At 31.1% G+C, this 21,663-nt stretch overlaps 1 protein-coding gene and 1 long non-coding RNA gene across 2 annotated transcripts; one reads left to right on the forward strand and one right to left on the reverse strand.

Moving 5' to 3' along the window:
- The first annotated feature begins 2,427 nt into the window (after positions 1-2,427).
- On the forward strand, positions 2,428-19,868 carry LOC107363656 (carbonic anhydrase-related protein 10-like). The gene is made up of 12 exons (XM_015930915.3): positions 2,428-2,620; positions 8,804-8,954; positions 9,778-10,087; positions 11,308-11,364; positions 11,741-11,877; positions 12,623-12,868; positions 12,937-13,032; positions 15,482-15,548; positions 16,879-17,033; positions 17,900-18,031; positions 18,931-18,973; positions 19,153-19,868. Exons 3-12 carry the CDS (start codon positions 10,042-10,044, stop codon positions 19,176-19,178), a joined length of 1,005 nt encoding a protein of 334 aa, XP_015786401.1. The 5' UTR covers positions 2,428-2,620; positions 8,804-8,954; positions 9,778-10,041; the 3' UTR covers positions 19,179-19,868.
- Positions 3,012-4,084, reverse strand: LOC107363657 (uncharacterized). Its single transcript, XR_001568953.2, has 3 exons — positions 3,769-4,084; positions 3,575-3,707; positions 3,012-3,429 (listed from the first exon to the last, which is right to left on the reverse strand). It is a non-coding gene; the product is annotated as an uncharacterized LOC107363657 (long non-coding RNA).
- Positions 19,869-21,663: the final 1,795 nt, after the last annotated feature.

The following is a 21,663-nucleotide window of genomic DNA, read 5'->3' on the forward strand; positions in this document are numbered from 1 at the left end:
GAATCCGCCGTTGTATTTGAAGATGAAATAGCAATACCAGAGGGGTTAGCTTATGATTTGTTCAAGAAAAATTTAACTCCTACCAATTGGGTTGTTCATGGTGACTTGAATATTACCCAAGAACTTAATAACCGTCTTTGGGATGGATTATTAGAAAATTTAATCGCACTTGACGGTAGTATTGAGGAGCTTGAATTTGAGGAATCTGTGTCAGTAAAGAACTGTGATTTCAAGCTGGTCAATGGAATTGAAACTGTAAATTTAGCAACATATGGAAACATCAGCTATCCATTGACATTCGATGATTTAGAAAGCGATGAACTAACACTTGATGGTTGGAATATGACTTCGTGTTTGACAAGAAATTGTTTATACGAGAATTCAACGGAAAATTATCCAATTGATACTTTAAACATCATTTCATTACAATTAAATGGAACCATTAATGACATTGATCCAACGCACCTTTTAATCAATGGTAGCGATCAAGACTTTAAATCACTCAATGGTTCTCTATCAATATCATCAAATATTAGTTTTGAATTAATTGAGATTGCATCAGCAAATATAGATGTAAAACAACTTAATGGATTTGAATTGGATCGCTTACTACGAGATGGCCCAGAACGGTGGCCAAAGACTTTGATTCTTGCAGACTGCAATATAACTAATCTAGGAATTCCTCGGCTTAACAAATTTGTTGAATCTGCCCTGCTAAATAAACATGATCAAGAATTCCACGTTCCCATCAACTTCAGAGGTAATGTTACTTTTGACGGCGATGTTAAGTATTTAGGATATGGATCAAGTTTACGGATAAACTATGATACGGGAAGTGTTCTGAGCTGGTCAAACCTTAAAATTATTGGAAATATAACTGTATACCAAAATGTTTATGACATGTCAGCTGACACTGTAAATATATCTCAAGGATTAAAAGCTGAAAAATTGATTGTGAAAAATAAGATTAATTCGAGCAAAGGAATCATTTATGAAAATTCAACTTGGAATGTACATCGAAACCCATCCAACCAATATGTGCAATCGATTTCTGTAGTTGATGAGTTTATTATTGATGGTAATCTGGAAGTGAATGATCAACAAGCCGTACCCTGGTTAAGCCACAACTCTTACAATGGATTAGAATTTTATTCTGAAGTGGAATTTAAAAATTTAACATTGAAAATCTCAGGCAACTGTTCATATAACCAACTGAAGAGTGAAAATGGAAAGGAAATCAAGTTAGATGAAATAATAGATAAATCAGCTGATCCATTGGACATTACATTGTTTGAAAATGTAACATTTGATGGAGAGGTTTCAATTAGAGGAAATGTTACCTCTGATAATAACTTAAATATCTCAATTTTCCCTTACGACAATTACAATTTTAACCTGAGCAACTCGACATCAGCAACATTTACAGATGAAGTCATGATTATTGGAGATCTGAATTGAATATCTTACCAATGGCCAATGGATTCTTTGATTGCTCACAATTTACACTTATTAAGTCTCTGTGATTCCAAAAGGTATCGACATCATTTACTTGGCATATCAGTCGATAGATGACCTTGCATTCCATGGTATTCACCTACTCGGCGCATGTAAACATTTGTTTCAGTTTTTTTCTATAAAATCAAGTGGATAATATTCAGAATGGGATGAGATAAAGTGACGTAAGAAAAAAAGAAAGAGAATAAAGGCGGAGATTGGAGGCAAAGAGGAAAAATGAAGGATAATTTAGATTGACATCGTTCATGATCTTGGCCTGACTATGACTTTACCCAGGATGAACATTATTCAGCAAATAGATCTCCATGTTATTTGTTAATATTATATTTACTTGAAACTATTATTATATATTGTTGACGCTGGTTTTGCTTTTGTATACAAACACTTTTCAAATTAGCAACTTTTATCATTTCATCAACTTTTGTTTCCCTCCATGGATTTAAACTGTGACTCTATGGACAATTGGAAAAGTGTTAATTATCTCTATTGAAATTTGATCAACAGTTGATCCTCAACTAATTACAATCGAAACAGAGTTTGCAACTCTCTTCATTTGAATCAAAAACTTTCGATTCTCTGTTTTTCCCTTCATTACATTGAGACATGTAAACTTTGATAACTACTCAACTTTACACCTGTGTTGAAGCAAATAGTATCACATCAGTAAATTAACACTTCCCTTTCCGGATTTCCTCATTAATTAACCCAAGTGTAATTACTTATATAAACTTTTCACACTCTAAAAATAAACAACTAACTTCTTAAGTCTTCATCTATTTTTTTTCTCAGTCTCTTCACCTTTTCGTCTCAGTTTCATCAACTTTTGACAGTGACTTTGACTGACATTAACCAAGTAAAAATTTACAAAGTTCAACTTTTAACTTGTGTTCATCGAGAATTGCTCAAGCTTTTGCACAATCTTCTGATTCTCATGATTATGTTTGTGTCTAGTTTCGCAAGCCTTTGATTCGCCAACCCTGAAAATGGATTAAACGTTTTTACCTTTCAATCGATGACTAGTTTCAATCTGCAGTTAAAAGCACAATTTTTTGGACTCAACACTTCACCATCATTAGAAGTATTACAAACTTGTAAATTGATCTCAGTTAAGTATTGTAAAAACTGTTAACTTACACCTTTCTCTACCTTGTTGCATGTATTTTTCATTGTTACATTGATTCTTTTCCTATTGTATTGTTCTTGAAATAATACTTGAAAAGATTGAATTGAAACAATCATTTTATTCCCAAGTATCATCAACACATCATCATCATTAATTTTTACACCTATTTGCTGATGACGGTGTTTGAATAGACAGATAAATGGTACAAGAAAAAGAAAAAAGTTTCAAGATTAAATCAAAATTTGTTTTCTCTCCATGGTTACTTTTTTTTTGATAAACAATTTCAAAGTAAATTGTTCATCATTTGTTGTTGTTGTTTCATTCTCATTCCTTTTTCCATCTTATCAACACACATTTCAAGATTCTTGAATGATCATGATTTAGTGAAAAGATTTATTGGACCATAAGTTTGATCATTGGCATTACCATTCAACAAAACAAATCAAAACAATAACTAGTGGGAAAAAAATCCAGTAAAAACTAATGATAACAGTAAATATCCCCACCCAGGTAGACACATAAAATGATACAATTATATTAACTATACAAAAGGAAATAATGATGAGAAGGATGATGGTGGCGATGATAAAAGATAGAGAAATGTTTTGGAAGTATTTTCATTTTTTTAGCAACATAATGGAAGCTTCATAATGTAAACTGTTCCCAATTGTTCCACAATGAAGAATTGTTCATGATGACTGTATTTTAGGCTTTCACTTGTTTCCATCTCTCTTGATTGTTTGTGCAGTGAGTCTCAAACCAACGAAACTATCACAATTAATTGTCTTTCCCTATTAATATAACAATAACATTGAGATAACTTTTTTTTATGAGCAAATTGAAAAAAAAACTGAAGGGAAAAGTGAAAATGATCGCTTCAGGAGGGCTTTACTGAAAATTTGGCTTTAAATTGAGATAAAGTCGCTTCTTCCTTACAGTAAAATGAGTTGCCATCCTTAAAGTTTGATAATTATCATTGTAAGTTCTACTGAAGAGAATGTCTGTAAATTCATGCCAAACAAGACTGAGCCAGATCCTTCAAGTCGAGCAATTTTTCCTGGTAAAAACGCTGAAAACAAAAGCAGACACAAAATGAGTTTCATACAATATTGCTTGGTAAATTTACTCACCGTTGTCAATAAAATTCTTCACAGAATAATTGTCTAAATTAACAACATGAACAATAAAATTTCAATCATAATTGAGCAAACATTTGCTTTATTCAACCAAAGATTTTTTCAAAAGCAGCTTCACAAATGAAACACATTTCTATGAAAGAACCACATTTGTAAAACATATTAAACTTTATAAGAAACAACATTTTCAGGTTGACAGAAAGTAGAACAATAAAATTATGAAATTGTCAAAAATTGCAAATAATTACATTAAAATACAATAAGACTTTGAAATTAGCAGGACAATTCTAATTGTAAAAACATTTCAAAAAATAATTTTTAAAAAAGGATCGGATCAACATTAAAAGATCTCGATCCCAGTACTATCATCAAAACCGGTAAAAGTGATTGGTTAAGTTTAAATCTGAAATTTTTGACGCCACATTGTCTAGACTTGATGGCGGGTTGAAAATCTTCCTTTACTTTCATTTAAAAAATGAATTTGTCTCACATTTTATTTTTGAACTTCAAGTGAATCACTTGAAGTGATTATTCAACTGTTCTTTGAGTGAAATGGAAAATCGTTCAATCTTAAATTTCAAGTTATAATCCTAATTTATCATTAGTCTGTCACCAAATTCAAATTCAAAGGTAAGCCTTTTCAGTTTTTATGTCATTCAATGTTCAACTTGCAAGTTGTACCATTAGATTCTTGTTTGGTTCATCTTCTGGTCAATCAGTTTGACTTGTAACTTATTGAAATCAAAAAATAATCAATAAATCAAAGAAAATACTGTATAGCTATGATGATTGTTAAATAATTGATCACAATTTACCTTTTCTATCCTCCTGTCAAACTGTCAATTTTGCTCTGCTTGTAACTAAATTAACTCAACTTTACCCTCTATCTTTATCCCTGTTTACTCCCTTTTAGTTGCTTTACCGTTAATTCAAACGCTTTTTGATCTTTGAAGTGGTAAAGTTTTACTGAGAATCAGTAAAGAATCGATTTATCTAACATTTTGACTTTAATAGATCCATATTTTGTTTGTGTGAGGAAGAAAGAAGTTGAATAAAATAGGTTTTCTGATGAGGAAGAAAAGATAGATGGATAGATGAGAATATAGTCCATCAGAATGAAATATTTTATCTGAAAAGTGGATGACGATGATGATAATGATGATTAAGAAACTCCTAGCTGTTCTCTAGAGTCTTGCACTTTTTGATAACCTTTGAAAGCCAACACTTTCTGCAAAAATTAAGTTACATCCAATGAAATACTTATCTGTAGCTCTATTCTCCTTCCATCGCTTTCTATTCATTCTCTGAAGAGGAAATAATTAGACATGACGAAGTACCAAAAATTATGTCAGTTTAATATATTCTTTCACTTGTTAACAAGCAATCAAACAAACAACAAAACCGACAAGTCAAAGTGTGATGAAAACTGATGATGCGGTTGAAAAAAAAATACTAAACTCTTTTTTTCTTTCACCAGATTGAAACATCAATTGGTCATTATAACCATCGATTGGACTGTATCTATTTTTTTGTCAATCTTTTTTTGGACACTTTGTATTGCACCTTGACCACCATCCAACCCATGCCAAAAAAAAGCTTGTGATCCTAACCCAAGAACAATTTCACCTGTTAATTTTAATCATTTATTCATCCTGAATGCATATTTGCACATGATTGGCTCGTTTATGATCCTGTCCCACCTCATCAATCAACCATGTTTATTGTTAACTCTTGCTCTCTATCCTTTTGACAGTATTCACTTCTAATCATTTCAATAACAAGTTAATGTACTTGCATCAACATCAAGTGTCATGATATTGATTTCCCTTCGAGGATAGTAAAGAGCGAGATTCAGATGCTTGATGATGTCCATGTTTTTATTTATCTTTCAATTTGCATTTGATTTTAACAACTTGAGACATTAATTATTGACAATCGGACCAACTCTCAACTTTTGTTTCCAAGATTAACCATTCCTATTGGCGTCATCATCGTTCACCAGTGAATAAAGTTACATCCAAATGCATGATTATGTTTCAAGCCATAGAGGAACCATTAACAGTTTATCTTCAGTCATTCAATGACCCTCATCTTCATCCTGATCATCATGGTCCATTGAAAAAAATTGCCTGGATAAAGTTCACAGTCGTAACAATAATCTCAATGATAATGCCAATGATGATGAAAATGATTTTCTCCAGGTTCATCTTTTGCTCTCCCATTCATCCCATGAAAGTTTTGGCAACATTTCCATTGACAAGATGGTTAACAATAAAAAACAAATATGTTATTGTCTCTACGAACAATGATTAACTCTTAAGGAAGGGAGAAAAAATGAAGTTAATCTTCCCTCAGGATAAGGAAGTTTCATTATGATGTACAAACACTCGATAATAATGATAACAACATCATAATTGATGATCTAACTACAAGCTTGATTACCAATCATTGACTTAATTTCATCGTCCCACTTCTGGCCATCATAAATAAACTTTTCTCTGTACCCAAAAACATGGCTGACTGGTTGACCAGTTCAATTTGGTTGATGTTGCTCGATATTAACCTCTGATGATCAAGGATTGGCTCTTTTTTTCTGGAAACCAAGCAATTTGTTACAATTGACAATAAGAAGGGTTGACAGTTGAAAAAAAGTATAAATATTTCAACAGCAAATCTCATTTAATTCATTACCTGATTTTCAAGCAAAAGTATGGATCCAGATTTAATCGAGTTATTGAATTTAACAAACGAGGTTAAATTTGTAAAGGTTGACATTAATGAAGTTATCGAAATTGAAGAGACAAAACTTGTCTATTTTAATAACTTAATGATCAAAATTGTGCAAAGCTTCCAAAGGCTCTAGTTAAATCATTCAATTAAGATGATACCACAAATTAAATTAAATCACGAGTGAAAAGATTCTCAGCATTTCAAGTCAACTGAAAGCAGCAGCAGCAGAAAAAAGCAAACATTTTTGCTTTTTCACACCCAATTGTTTGCCTTTTAACTCAATCATCATCCTCATCGTCTCCATCTTGTCAACTTCAGTTATGAATTAAATTGAACTTTTTTCACTTCCAGTTCCCCAGTAAAGAGGTGAAAAAAAACAGAGTCTCGACAAATTAAGACAAGTCAACAACAAAAGGTATTAAAAGGTGAAGAGGAAAAGAAAAATGCAAAGATAATTGATGAAAAATAATGAACCCGGGTGAAAAGAGTTAAAACTTCATGTGTCAAACGATGAAATTGAGTAAAATAATGAACAACTAAATGGAATTAAAATGGAAAAGATTTAAAGGAGAGAGAAAAATGTAAACCAAGTCAAAGCCAAGAAGAAAAGAGTTGAAATAATTTTACGATTCCACAAATGAATAACACTGGATGCCCTGAAGGAGATAACTGGATATCATTTGTATACACATTTTAGAGTCACAATCTTTTTCCATGTTCAACTTTATTCATAGAAAATTTTACTTGGTTTAACCCTGATCATTATCCTGATGAAATGAATGCCATATGAAGCGTATAATCGCTTAAAACAACCACCTTTTGAAAACTTATTTCCCTGCCAATGAACAAAAACACCATTATAAGGAAACTCAGCTTTTTCCCCTTTACTCAACCATTAGAGTTGTTTTTTTTTGTTCATTCCTGTTTATTTGTATTGTGATGTGCCTTTTTTTGCTCTGCCTCGTCTTGCCCCTTCCATTGTTGAATCGGTTTCAATTTTATCTGTAATTCTGATCATTCTCTTGGAAGGGAATGTTACTATTTCTCTGTTTTTCCCTCTACTTTTTTCTCTCATGCTTTTTGCATGAAAATTGTTACAAAAAGCTGAGCTTGATACAGAGTAGAAATTTAATTTACACAATTTACTCCTTTTTTCTCGTCATTTTTGTTAACATTTTGTTTACAATTTTTTTTCATCAACTCTTTATACAGACTAATGTTAACCTCTTTAAATAAATTATCCGGCTAATTAGTGATAAATGTTTGTCTCTGAACAAGTCTAATTACTTGATTAACCTTTCAACTTATATGAATAATGAATGGTATCAATTAATATTTCACGTCAACATTGAAATTTCAATTTTCGGTTTGAATTCTTTTCTCGTTTCTTTCAACTTTACTCGGTAATCTGGTTTAATTGTTTATCGACAATTAAGGTTGAAACAATGGTAAACCACAATCAATCAACCTTTTTAACCATTAACTGAAGCTAAATCTGTTGATACAATTTACTTGCTCTTTGAATCAACTTTGAAACATGTGTTTACCTTTCATAGCCTGAAAGCAGATTCAATGAATCCTCTGAGAAATGATGATGATGAGAAGAATGAAAAGAATGAAATAATTGGTGGAAAAAGAAGAAGAAGGAAAAAAATGTTCGTCAAAAGAGAAAAAAGAACGCATTTTTTTGTTCTAAAGCAAAAAGTAAACGATTAAATTGACCATCAATTGTGGTCAGTTTTGTATTTCCTTGAGTTTGCAATTCTCATCTAATTGATTCATGAATGAAAAGGAATCATGAAATGAGTGAAAAGCAAAACTCGAGTCCATCAAAATCAATTGCCAATTGTTTCTCTTTACTTTTATCATTATCATGGTTCTCATGGAACGATATCAATGGAAAAAAAAGTAACAAATGTTTTATTCGATATTCATTTTTCCTCTTCTCTTCATCACTTCTTGTTTTCCTCTTTTCTCATCATTCTTGAAATTGATTGATTCCTGAATGATTCAATTGCTTGATGTAAAGTAAAACTAAACTCACATCATGATTGGCCAATAACCATGAACAAGAAAATATTGAAATCGAAGTGATTTACAATGAATAAGATGGTGGAAGGAGAAGAAGCAAAAACTCTAAAAATGATGATAATTTTGAGTAACAAATGAAACTTTTTTTTGTATCCAAATGTTTAGTGAATGTTTTTATCCAATCATTACTTTGACCTTTTCTTGATTACCAATGTCTTTTAGTTCAAAGTTGACTTTTATAATAAATTGTTTCTCTTTTTCCGTTTAGATTTGCCTTTTCTCGAGTCTTCATGTAATCACATTAAGTTGCTGATTCAATTGGACTAGGGAAACTGAAGAGAGTCAAAACCTTGACCTTAACTACTGGCCATCATTGATACTAGACTGACTTCAAGGATACTTTCATTTTCATAAACTGGGTGAGTTTCAGTAGTCTGGAATCGAGAAGAAAGATTTAACTTGATGAAAGACTGAAGTAAAAATCAATTCAACTAGCAAAGTAGTCAAAGTTATTCAACAAATTTCTTGAGTTATTACAAATTGCTCTCATCAACTGAATTTTCCAGAGTTTTTCAGTGTTTTGATAAAAAGAATGATTTATCAAATATAAAAATGAATCTCATTGAATGCAGAAACTAGTCAATCACTTTGAATCAAATTGTTTCTCACAATCGGATTGATCGATTCAATCTTTGCTTATCAAAATTTTTCCAAATGTAAATCCAAAAATGTTTCGACTTTCGATTTTAAAGAAACTTGATCAAACTTTTACTCTTGAGCTTGCAGCTTGATCCAAGTTGGGAAGACATTTTGTGGAAATGAAAACGATGCAGTTTTTGCTCATTAAATTATCAAACTTCCAGGAACAATTTCTTTCTTTAGTCAAAATGAATATTTCCATTCTTAGCTCGATTCCTGTTTCAACTGATGAATGTTGATCAATGAATATTTTCATTCTCTTTTCAACTCTTGCTTCTTTTTCATTTCAATTCTTTCCTCACCAACCTCAATCAATCTAATCTTATTCTATTGGAATGAATGAATGTTCATAAATTAAATGCTCCTAATGATTGGTTAAGATGATCATCAACATTTGAAACCATCAATAACCACTTTTCTTTCCCTTATTATTGTTCATATTATCACAGTTAACACCATCATAATCTCATTTTCACCCCATTTTCACCTCATTATCTTTTTCTTTTCATTTTCTCATATCAATAACATAATGGATACTTAAAGGTCAAACAAACTGTATCAACAATCATTTTACTCTTTGCCTGGACAATCAACTAAAAATACAAAACAAAACAAGTGGACAACCGAACACCATTAAGAATGTATTGAAAATAATTTGCTTTCAAAGAGAAACGGAAAGAGAAAAGTTTACTTTTTTTCTTTATTCCAAGTGATTAATTACATAAATTGAAAAGGAAACGAAAAACAATTCAACAATTCACTTGAAACTTTTCCTCATTACCTGTTCATCGCCACAATTCCAGCACAATGTCAGTTTTTATTCAGTTTCTTCACTTGACCACACTTCTTCCAGGTAAGTCACTCTTATGAATCAAAATAATTGAAAACTATTGCAAACTATTTGAGTTGACATGAAAAATGGAGATTTTTTTCTCTCTCTATTGAGTGGCTAGTTGAGTCAGTTTATGAGATAATCATGAAGATTTTGAACATTATCATGTAATGAATTGAACAAAGCTAATTGCTAGTTACAGTGGAATGTAATTAAAGAGTTAAATGTCTACTTTTGTCCACTCTTTTCCTCTTTTGGATACAAGTTCATCTTTAAAATTCGAGGTTAAATTCAATTTAACAGAATGACAGAAAGGGTTACTCTACAATTAGCAATCCTTTTCCGATGACAGAATGATGACGTTAAAAGTGTAAAAAATTAATGACAGCCATTTATGAGTCGAGAACATTACAGATGAATGGAAATCGTTATTCAAAAATTACAATTTAACTAATATTTACGAGACTTTTATCTCTTCTTAATCTTGACTTTCCTTAATGTTGAACATAAATTTCAAGTGAACATAAACTGATCTTTCCACCTTAACACAGTCCAACTCAGTGCAACCTTATCACTTATTTTCAAACAGTCACTCATTCCAGCAAAATCACGTAGCAAAGTAAAATCGTTTTTCCAATTTTATCGTCTTTCAAGTGTCTCAAAGTCCTTCAAGAGCAACCTTTAAACAAAAGATGACTTTTGTCACAAAAAAAACATTTCAACTTATCTTTTTGAAAACGCTTGTCCATTCAATTTAGCCAAACCTAGCCTACATCTTATTGTCCAAGCTCGCTCAATTTTACCTTTACTTTGTCATTAGAAGCACAATTTTTTTGCTCGAAACTAATCAATCTTGAATAACTTTTACTTTCTCCTGTCAAACATTTATTTTTTCAAGTTTCAAATGTAAAATAATGAATTGATAAATTACTGGGAAGGTCAATGGAATGATAAAAAACTGGGAGTTTTACCTCCCAAATTATCTGATGATAAAATTAACATGAACAAGAATCTCGATGGGAACTCAAATCCATGTTGATAAATGATAATGGAAATAATGTCCCAGCATTTATCAATCGATTGTTCAACTCTTTATATTAGATTAGCCTCATTTTATTCACAGAATGGACGAGAAGATAAAAAAAGTGAATGAGAATATTTTGCCAAATTTTCCTTATCCAACAATCTCAACATTCATCATGAAATGTTTTTGATTAAATTGCATTTCTTTCCCATCAAAGGTGTTCTCAGTGTTTCCGGCAACTGGGAGGAATGGTGGACTTATGACGGAATTTCAGGTAAAATTTTGATTCCCTTTTAAATCTCTTCATTTCTCTGTTCAACTCACAGTCATTGACTGATAATTGAGTTTTGTTAAAGTTTAATTTCATGATGAATTGCCTGGGAACATCATAAGTGGTCTCAATCAATTTGAACCAATTTTTTGTTCTTTACTTCACTTTGCTCAATTGTTTGGTTCGAAAAAGTTTTCCCTTTCTTCCTCTTGACCAGAACAATCCATTAGTCGGAGAGTTAATAATTGATTCATCTGATTATTCATTTATAAACTTTTCGAATCACAATCAGAATTTTTTTCTTTGCTCGTTCATCACTTTAATCTAGATTTGATTGATTTGCAATTTCTGATTATCAATTGGTTCCATTGCTTTTCAGGTCCGGATTTTTGGGGCTTACTCAATCCAGAGTGGAGTTTGTGTAACAAAGGGAAACGACAATCACCAATAGACATTAAACCAAATCACCTTTTGTACGATCCATTTTTAAGGCCAATCCATATTGACGATCAAAAGGTTAGACTAATGATTTAAAGCAATTGGAATCAAAATGTTTCCTTTTGCCATTTGAAACAATTTTACAGACTAAATCATTTTCAACTTTTAAGCTTTGATGAAACTCTTGAGATAATTGTGATGAAAAATAATGAAGAGAGTTGAAGAAATGAAAAGTTCAGGAGAAGCAAGAAAAATGTTGAAAAGTTTAGTGTTGTGTTGTTATTATTGACTTATTAGCTTTAGATTGTTGATCATACATCAATTGTGATCTGGTTTTGTCAGACAAACTATTATTAATAGTTAACATGATGTTTTCATAAACTTCAATTAGATTTTATCAAAAAGAAGGAAAAGAAAATTCTGTTGAAATGAATCAGAGAGAAACGAGAGTTTGGTAGAAAGTAAAAGGAAAAGAAATGACAAATTGTATTGAATATCATGTTAAGCTTATTAGCGGCTCAGCATTTAATCCCTTTTCTTAATCACTGCTCTATTTACCTCAATAACATTTACTCGAATTAAACCTTAATTTGACTTCTATTCTTTACCATTTTCACCTAAAAATTTTCATTTTTCATTTGTATCGAAAGGTCAGTTCCATTTTGGCAAAAGTTTTTGATCAAAAAGGCATTTTTGGTATAGCTCGATGCTTGCAATATGAAGTGAAAATTTAATGCTTCATTAGCTTTATCCTCTATTCAAGCTTGACTCATTTTTAATTCAACACTTGTTATTGATTCGTCTTTGGCTTTTCTTTATCCAGATTTCAGGTATTCTGGAGAATAATGGACATTCCATTGTTTTTCGAACAACTCAGTCAGATAAACATCGATTAACAGACTCTTCAAGAATATTTAATGAAGTTGATCCTGTTCGAGGGACACCGATAAACATAAGCTCAGGTCCATTGTCATATTCATATAGCTTTGATTCTTTGTACATTCACTTTGGTCGCACAGACTCTCATGGGTCTGAACATCGGATAGATGGAACTCCATTTCCAGCTGAGGTGAATATAAATTTGTTGAATCTCGAATTGTTTTTAAAATTTTTGTTCTAATTTCATTTTCACAATAGCTTCAAATAATTGGTTATAATTCAGATCTTTATCGCAATTCCAGTGAGGCTTCCAGAAAAACTAGTGGACTCGTTGGAGTTGCAGTTCTTATTCAGGTAAGATATGCGATCAAAATTTCATTCACAATGAAATTCCAATGCAATGCTGTACATTCAACCAACCCATTATTCCAATATTTCAATTTGATAATTGATATTTGATAATAGTTCCCAGGAAGTTAGGAAAATTGTACAAAATTAAGCAGGTCAGGCTATACAAAATCAAACAAAAACTCACCAAGAGTAATGAACCAGAGCAGAGTAAAGACCAATGAAAGAGTCAACAGGCCACGAACGCTCCAGTTCTAATGGTTACATTTCTTCACAAGCAATATCCGAGACACGACTCTGAAAAACTTGAGATGAATTCAGCGCACTATTTGCTTAAAATGCATAGTACTGGGTACATGTGTATCCAAATTCTGCCACGTATTCAGCACTTTTCCTTTGCTTTCGAAATCAAATTTCTAGAGTGAAAACTTCCGTTTCCGAAAAACATCCATCTTTTAAGGGCCAGAGTTTCTTGGGTTGGGTCTCGGGTTCAGCCGTAATAAAACTAAAAATTGAGATGAAAGTGATGCAGATTACTTCAGAGCCTTTCACTTTATACTTATGAGATCTATTAAAATAAACACCCTACACCCATTTAGTACATTTAATCTGAATCACGAAGTGTAATCCAAACTGTAAATGCACTCTGCTAATCAGAAAGAGTTCCCTTTTATACTCATTGGTTTATTTATTTAATGAGTATCTGTCTTGTTAACTTTGAAAAAACTCCACGACATGTATTAATAACAACTTCAACTTCATAAAAATCATACAAATCTTTTGAGAAAAGCGCCGAAATCGAAAAGGTGGCAGCTAATTCCAACATAATGGCCTTCGAATGAAGGGATGAATGTAATGATAGCTACAAGTGAAGTCTCGATATCGATTTTACATGTCATGGGGTTTCAGATAATTTCTTACTCATTTGCAAGTTCGTTAATTTGTGAAACAAATTTTGATTCTTAGCGGCAAAATTATGTTTTTCAGTGATTAGGGAAAATTAGTTATTAATGTAGTTCAAATATGCCATAAAATTTCTATTGAAGTTATTCATTTTATTCTGTGATGATTTTTTTCCAATTATTTCAATAATTTATTCATCATCAACTGAATCAAGGTTGCCTCTGCCCTCTACCGACATTTAAATTTCCGCTTTTATCATGGTTGAATGTTATTCATTTGTTTGTTTCATCTGCTTTACAGTAAATTCAACATTATCAGAGCATAAATTATTTCTGTTTTTTTCTCAAAGGAGGATGTCAAATTAAATACGTCTGAAAAAAGTTCTGCCAATAATTCGGTAATTTATTCGAAAAATATTCTTATCCAACATACCGGCTAACCAAATCTTTAAAATGTCATAGTCACTTTATTTTCACATTCAACCAATTCTAATGGCTAATTAAAATGGTGTAAAAACACTAGCATTAAATAATATAATATTAATATAATTAATAATCTGTTAAACTGTTAGTCAAGTCAAATCCCGAAATAAATACTTGATTGCAAATGGATTTTGACACGAACAGCGAATAAGCTTGCACAGTCACAAACAAAAAATCAGTTTACAATTACGCTAATGAGTCATTTATACATAATAGTACTCCAATCTACTTCCTTAATAGTAGCCATACAATGATAATTACTGATTACAAATTGAAACAAATTGACCACTCAACTTTTAAAGATGAAGATTGTTTCAATTGTAAAACTATCTCATTTAGATAGACAATAGAGAAATTGAAAATAAATGAAAACCACTTCAACTATTAATTGGAGTTTTTTTCATTTCGAAACAAACATTTATTCACCTAATGAAAAAATTATCATAAATCATGATATTATCATGATAAATGTATTGTATCTGCTCTTTATAACACACTGCTCATTTATCCCTGATGATGACCATAAATAACAGAGTCAACCAATCATTTCTAATTATATCAAATTTTGATTTCGAGCCTGATTTCATCTAGTAAAATAGCCTCAATCAACTGATTAAAAACTTTGATTTACTGATAAATTTTTCCAGAATATCTTTCATGAAGCACAACTGCAAGACTTCAACATTTCCGCAAAATCAAAATTGACGTTTCCATTGAAAATCTAAATTCTGATAACTCATTGAAATGGCATATTTTCCAATCAAATATTAATAATATCGACACACAAATTTCAAGATCATCAGACATTATCAGATGAGGTCAACATGAAGTTATTTTAAGACATTTACAAGATTAATGGTTCTTTGATTGTCCAATCAATCGATCAAGATTATCCTTTGCAAAGTCCATCTAATGATCTTGCCATTCACAAAATGATTGTTGGAGTAATTTTTCTGAAGGAAATTTTCAAAAATGCATTTCGCTATCGTATCAGCCAATCAAAATGACTAACCTGTAACCATCAAATTGAGCCAATGAACCATTAATTATCTTTACTTCATTCATTGCAGATTGGTGATAATCCAAACCTCGAGCTTCGTCATTTAACCAGCATGGCTCATTTGATTAGATTCAAAGGTATGTTCACTTTCATCCTTATCTTTACACCAACAACAAAGTTTTCCCCATTAAAGGTTAATTTCATTGAAATTATTTGATTAAAAATGATTAAATCAAATAATGTTATGGAAAAGTTGAAACCAGAAAATTGTGCAGTAATCAGCTCAATGTTCATTTCTTGATCTTACTTTCAGATTATTTCTTATTTTCCATTAAATTACCTTCATCATGTTCAGTGGTTATTTTATCGGAAATGTTTATTCATCATTATAATCAATTTACATGAGAAAACAAATGAAAACAAGAAACATTCATAAGCTTCAATTGATAAGTAAACAGTATTTTCATGGTAAATTTTGCATCTCAAATTGAATAGCAATATGTTTCTAAGTTGAACAAAAGGTAATCACAATTTTAACTCAATTTAACCACAAACATTCAACACTTGAATTGTTCAACTCTAATTATTAAAAATGTTTCCAATTTCAATCTCATCAATTATCACTCTTTTTTTCACGATATTAATTTTTCCACCTTTACTGAGCATCTTTTTTTATGATGAAAAAATGTTTAGTTTTTGTTTTTCAAAACAAATTGTTTTCCTAACCGTTTTCCGCTTACTCATGATGAATCTATTTTTTCAGCTCTTATCTATTCAAGTTTTCTGTATAAACATTTGAATTGAAAGTTATCCAATGATTGCTGTAGTTCAGCTGGTGTTAAACTCGAGTTTTACTCTTGTTTTTCACCACTTTGCTTGATAATATGCTTTGTGAATATTTATTGATATAAAGTGTAACATGATGGAAACATGAATAGGAAAAGATTGTTTAGTTTTTTCACTTATCCAAAAAAAACTGTAAACTATTCAACTTATCAAGTTTTGTCTTTGCTGGCTTATTTGAGCTTCAATCTTTCGTGTAGTTCATTGATTGAGGAAACAAAACTTTGATTGTAAAGTTATTTATTGTTTGAGCCATTTTGCCCTTTCATTTCACTCTTTTGTATTAATCATTTTTATTTTCACTCCAAACATGTTCATTCAAAAGTGAAAGAATAGAAAAAAACACTAAAATGAAACAATTTTTTTCTTCACTCAAATTATCACGAAATTTTATTCTTGTTTTCCCTATGATAAAGCATTAAACAACTTGACACTTTGCATTCAAAAGCAAAATAACTTTTCAATTCTAAATCTTAGTTAATCATTTTCTCGTCATTTTTATTACTTTTTGATCTTTGCATTTCTTTACTACTCCAACCTTCAGTCGATGAAGAGTTTTATCTCTTCCCTGTCAAATTGACCATAAACTAATGTCTGATACGAACTTTTATACCGTTCTTTAAGGTCAAAATACTACAGTTAAATCGCTTTCCATTCGAGAATTGATTCCTCAACTGGAAACTTACATTACCTATGAAGGTTCAATGACGGTTCCAGCTTGCTCTGAAACAGTTACATGGATAGTCATGAACAGTCCCATCTTCATGACAAAGCAACAAGTAAGTTTCTCTTCAAATTTTCATTATTATATTTCAAGCTTCTTTCGCCGAAACATTTAACTTTCTCTGATTTAAAACTGTTGATCATAAAAAATTTACTCGTGAACAGCCTCACATAAATATTGATGCAAATCACTGTGCAAGGGTGAATGATAAAAGGCTATAATAAAAAGCACAATGAACAACATCGTTTGACCAACTGAACGTCGAGTCTATCTTTTTGAAATTATTGATGATAATAATCTTTATTACCCAAGTTGAAGAGTGGAAAGTGTTACAACAAGAAAAATGGCGATTCTAAAGCCATTTTATTTTACCAATAAAAAAGGTGTTAGTTTATACCTTTTCAGAGCTCAATTACCTTTTTCCATCTTCAGCAAACTTTTCATCCTTTTTTTCTCATCTTTGAACCATTTTTTATTTATCGATTTGCATTAAAGTATCTATTCATTTACATTCAATATATTGAGATAAACATTTGAAAGTTATTTGCAAATGATTGATTTTATTGCTTCTGATACGATGTTATACTTGCCTCAATATTAATAATAATAATCATCATCATAATAATGATTCTGATGATGATAAATGTGTGGCAAACAAACTATAAAGACGAGATTTTCTTTTCTTTTGCCTCATCATGTAAAAGAAATGGAAAACTGAATTTAATTCTTTTTCTTCTCGCAAACTTTTGATGAATATTAAATCAATAAGATTATGCCATTTGCGCTTCTTGTTTGCATCACGAACGTTGCTGCTGAGCAAATGAGTGTGACTATTTAGCCTCTATTGTCTCGACTAAATCAACATTCAATTTACCTTCAATCAAATGATTAATAAATTTTCCCTTTCTTCCGATTCCATAGCTTTTCTCATTACGAAAAATGATGCAAGGCGATGCTGATTCACCCAAAGCTCCATTGGGAAACAATTTCCGTCCTACAACGAAAATCAATCATCGAGTGGTTCGAACCAATATTGATTTTAAACGGAAACAGGTAATTCAAATTATACAATTCATTTACAACTTCGAGTTAGGAACTGAGCAAAAGTAAAGCAAAAAGTTTATTACATAAATTGATCATTTATTGTTGCTTTCCAATTGTCATTAAATTGGCAAAAAAAGAGTAAAATTTATTCAAAATCTTTACATTGCGCTTTCATCAGTTTCATCGATTACAAGTATTATCCAAGTTTCAACTTTTCATTCATCTTCATATTCATCTTTGCACTCTTTGGTGATTATATTTTGATCCTTATCTGAATAGTTCCATCTTTATGCTACTTCACTTGACTTCAATCAAATTTTTATCCTTATTTATGGTTGAATTTTATCTGTTGAAATAGTAAACTAGAGAATGAAAAATTTACATCAACAATCCCTCCCTGATCTTTATAATCACAATATCAAAGTCTTTTTTCTTCTTCTTCATCTCCTGATTTTCCATAAGTTTTTGTTGGGAAAAAGGTTGCAAATAAAGTAGAGTTTAGTGAATTAATCAATATGAATTTGGCAAGAAAACGAAAGGGAAAAAGAAACATTTCCAAGTTAATGTTGAAGAAAAGTTTTAAATTTCATGAAACATTTAATCTGGTCATTGGCTCAATTGATTCACTGAAAAACTTAGATTCGTTAAAAACCAATTTGGTCAAATGATAAAATAATATCAAAATGAGTAATGTTACATGATGCTAAAGCGTTTTTTGAAATTTCAAACTTTTCTGTTCAACTTTGAGAACTTTCATCAGAATAAATGTTTCCATTGAAAGCTTCAATTTTATAAAGTTTCTGTGAATTTTCATGGAAAATTTCTTGTCTCACTGTAACATTTCATCATTGGAAAAATGAAAAATTTCAATTTGAAATGTAAAATTTAAAAACCTTTTTCTTACACAGGGAGCTGAATGTCCATCGCTGAAGACGAATATGCATTATCAAGGTTTGTTAATTGAACTTTTCATTCTAAATGGACAATTTATTCCTTCCATTAAACACTTTTCCAACTCTTCATTGTTTTCATCCTCATCAAGACTGATAATTATCATTATCATTCATGTTCACATCTTCATGTTATTTCAATATCTATTATTTCCATTTTTCTCTTTCTCTTCCATTCAGTCAATTCTCGTCATTTAAGGACATAATTTTTGGTTGTTAGTTAGTTTACGTTTCCATTAATTGATCTCAATGGACTCAAGTGCCTGATAAATGGCCATTGGAGAGTCACTCTTGCTCCAGATAACATGACAAAAAAAAGATGAACCATAATAATGGCAAAATGATTCAAAGGACTTTTTCTCCTCTTCTCTTGAAACGATTTTATCTTTGAATTAGTCTGGACTCACATAAATGGATAACAGCAATGATAATCATTGATTTTTATTTCCTATTTTCACACTTTTCTTTTGCTTTCATTTTTTATTTTTTCCTTCGTTTTCTCCCTCTCTCTCTCTCTCTCTCTCTCTCTCATTCGTATTCAATCATATTTTGATACAAAACCCAACACATGGGCTAACTGTTATCAACTAGCATCGTTCATACAATGCAATATGAAACTCGATTGTTTCCTTCACTTGTAATTTTACTCTTACTGTTATGTACTTAATCATTTTGACCCACTCTTGAACATAATTTGGTTAACCAATAAGTTGACTGTGAATCTCATTCAACTGAAATCTTTTTTTTCGAAAAGAAACAATCATTCCTTTTTTCTTGGTGCCAATAAGCAATCAATCCGATTGTATTTTTCATTCGTTCATTTGTTGAAGATTCAATCGATTTGAAATTTAAGACGGTAATCATTTTCGAACGACCATTAAAAATTTAAAACGAAATACATCTGACACTTGTTTTACGAATCAAATATTTTGAGTTGGCTATATTATACAGAATGGGAGTCTGACATCTAACAAACACTGAACTATCTGAAAAATTTTGTACTCGCAGAAAATGACGTGCAAATGTCAATCAGAGGTATGGTTTAGTTAATTAAAGCTTTTTGGGAAAGATTCTGAAAATTTTTGCACTTTTCGATGTTAATAAGTAACATTTTTTGAATCAAATCATTCAGGGAAAAACCAAGACAACTGTAAAATTCAAGAATTCAAGTTTAAATGTTTGCTTCTTGAATTGGAAAGCTTGAGTTTTTATCACTGATTTGCCATTCACTTGCCGGCTCATCAAAGGGAATGATGAATACAGAGAGATAAAACTCATAATGTAATGATTTAATGAATCCTTTAATCATATTGTAATTTGTTGGAGTAAACCGTTGATAAGGAAAGAGTTAACATGATAAAATGGCTTGTGAACTAAATGAACTGCATCAAGTAAGAATGCAACTGATTTATCAAGGTATGCCCAGTTCATTATCATCAAAATGAAAACCAGAGTTTCACTTTCCCACTGTTTCTCTGAGTTATGTTATCTACTCTTCATTGATCTTTTGTCAGCCAATTTCATCGAAATAAAGCTCAATATCAAATCAAATTATAAACATTTGATAGCGAACAGATGCATTTTTTAATAAATTTATAGAGTTGCTTAGAGAAGGGTTAAAAGTGGCTTGTAAAATTAAATTCATTAGTTTGATTGTTGGGCTGTTTAACAAGGTAATATGGTTTTATTAATTAAATACTATCATCACAATACAAGTAGAGAAGCAACTGTGAACATTCAATCAAACTGTATGGATGCAGTTAAACTCAAAAGCATATAATGTTCAAAATTGGCCTTGATGAATAAGCTTTAAACTTTTAAACCAATTATGATTCGTAACGAACAACAATGAATCTGAAAAGATATGCGATCTGGGAAAATAAACTTAACATGACATTTAGGGGTCAAAAAACTGAATAACCAAGGATGAAAAACACCCAGTAGACCAACTTGTAAAACTCTTTCGTTTGCTGATCGAAACCAGCTAAAACGGGTCTACAGAATGTGAAACGTGAGTAAAAAATACAGGGTCCGCCACAATACATGTCAGCCTGTATTTTTTGAATAACTTTTTTATTTTTTCGTCAATCAAGCTCATTCTCACAGAAAATAATCTTGAATAAAGGGGAAACAAAGATATGGACCGGTCAAATTTTTCGGGTATCGCAGGTCAAAATTGCGCCTGCGCGAAATGAAGGTACAATTTTCGGGCGTCGTACGGGTTTTTGTTCTATCTTTTTCGACTGTACAGATATTTTTAGCTTTTTTGCACTGTTTTACAAACTTTGTTAGTCACTTGCCAATGTTCTGAAATAATTTTGTCATTGCGTTCTGATAAAAGCAATTTATAGCCGATTGAATAGGACACTTCATCATGCGTGAATTCGAGCAAATTGAAGCATAAAGCATTGATGGGATGGAGCAGTATTATTTTGCTACTCAATAGGTGCCAGGGGCAAGAAAAGCCCTATGGAGTTATTCTGGACTGAAAAATGTGCATAGTATCTCAGAAATCTGTCTATGAAAGCCTCATTGAATAACATTGGGTCTGAAAATGACTTTTTTTTGCGCAGTCGCCATTTTGACCTGCGATACCCGAAAAATTTGACCGGTCCATATCTTTGTTTCCCCTTTATTCAAGATTATTTTCTGTGAGAATGAGCTTGATTGACGAAAAAATAAAAAAGTTAT

This window comes from Tetranychus urticae, chromosome 2 (assembly GCF_039701765.1).
Source record: "Tetranychus urticae isolate SD_2017Ah chromosome 2, NJAU_TeUrti_SD_1.0, whole genome shotgun sequence".
NCBI lineage: Eukaryota > Metazoa > Arthropoda > Arachnida > Trombidiformes > Tetranychidae > Tetranychus > Tetranychus urticae.

Bases quoted from the DNA above. Each gene is read 5' to 3' on its own strand.
- LOC107363656 (XM_015930915.3), top strand. From the start codon at position 10,042: ATGTCAGTTTTTATTCAGTTTCTTCACTTGACCACACTTCTTCCAG. The intron at 10,088-11,307 runs GTAAGTCACTCT...TTCCCATCAAAG, and splicing joins CTTGACCACACTTCTTCCAG to GTGTTCTCAGTGTTTCCGGC. The intron at 18,974-19,152 runs GTTTGTTAATTG...TCTTCCATTCAG, and splicing joins GACGAATATGCATTATCAAG to TCAATTCTCGTCATTTAAGG.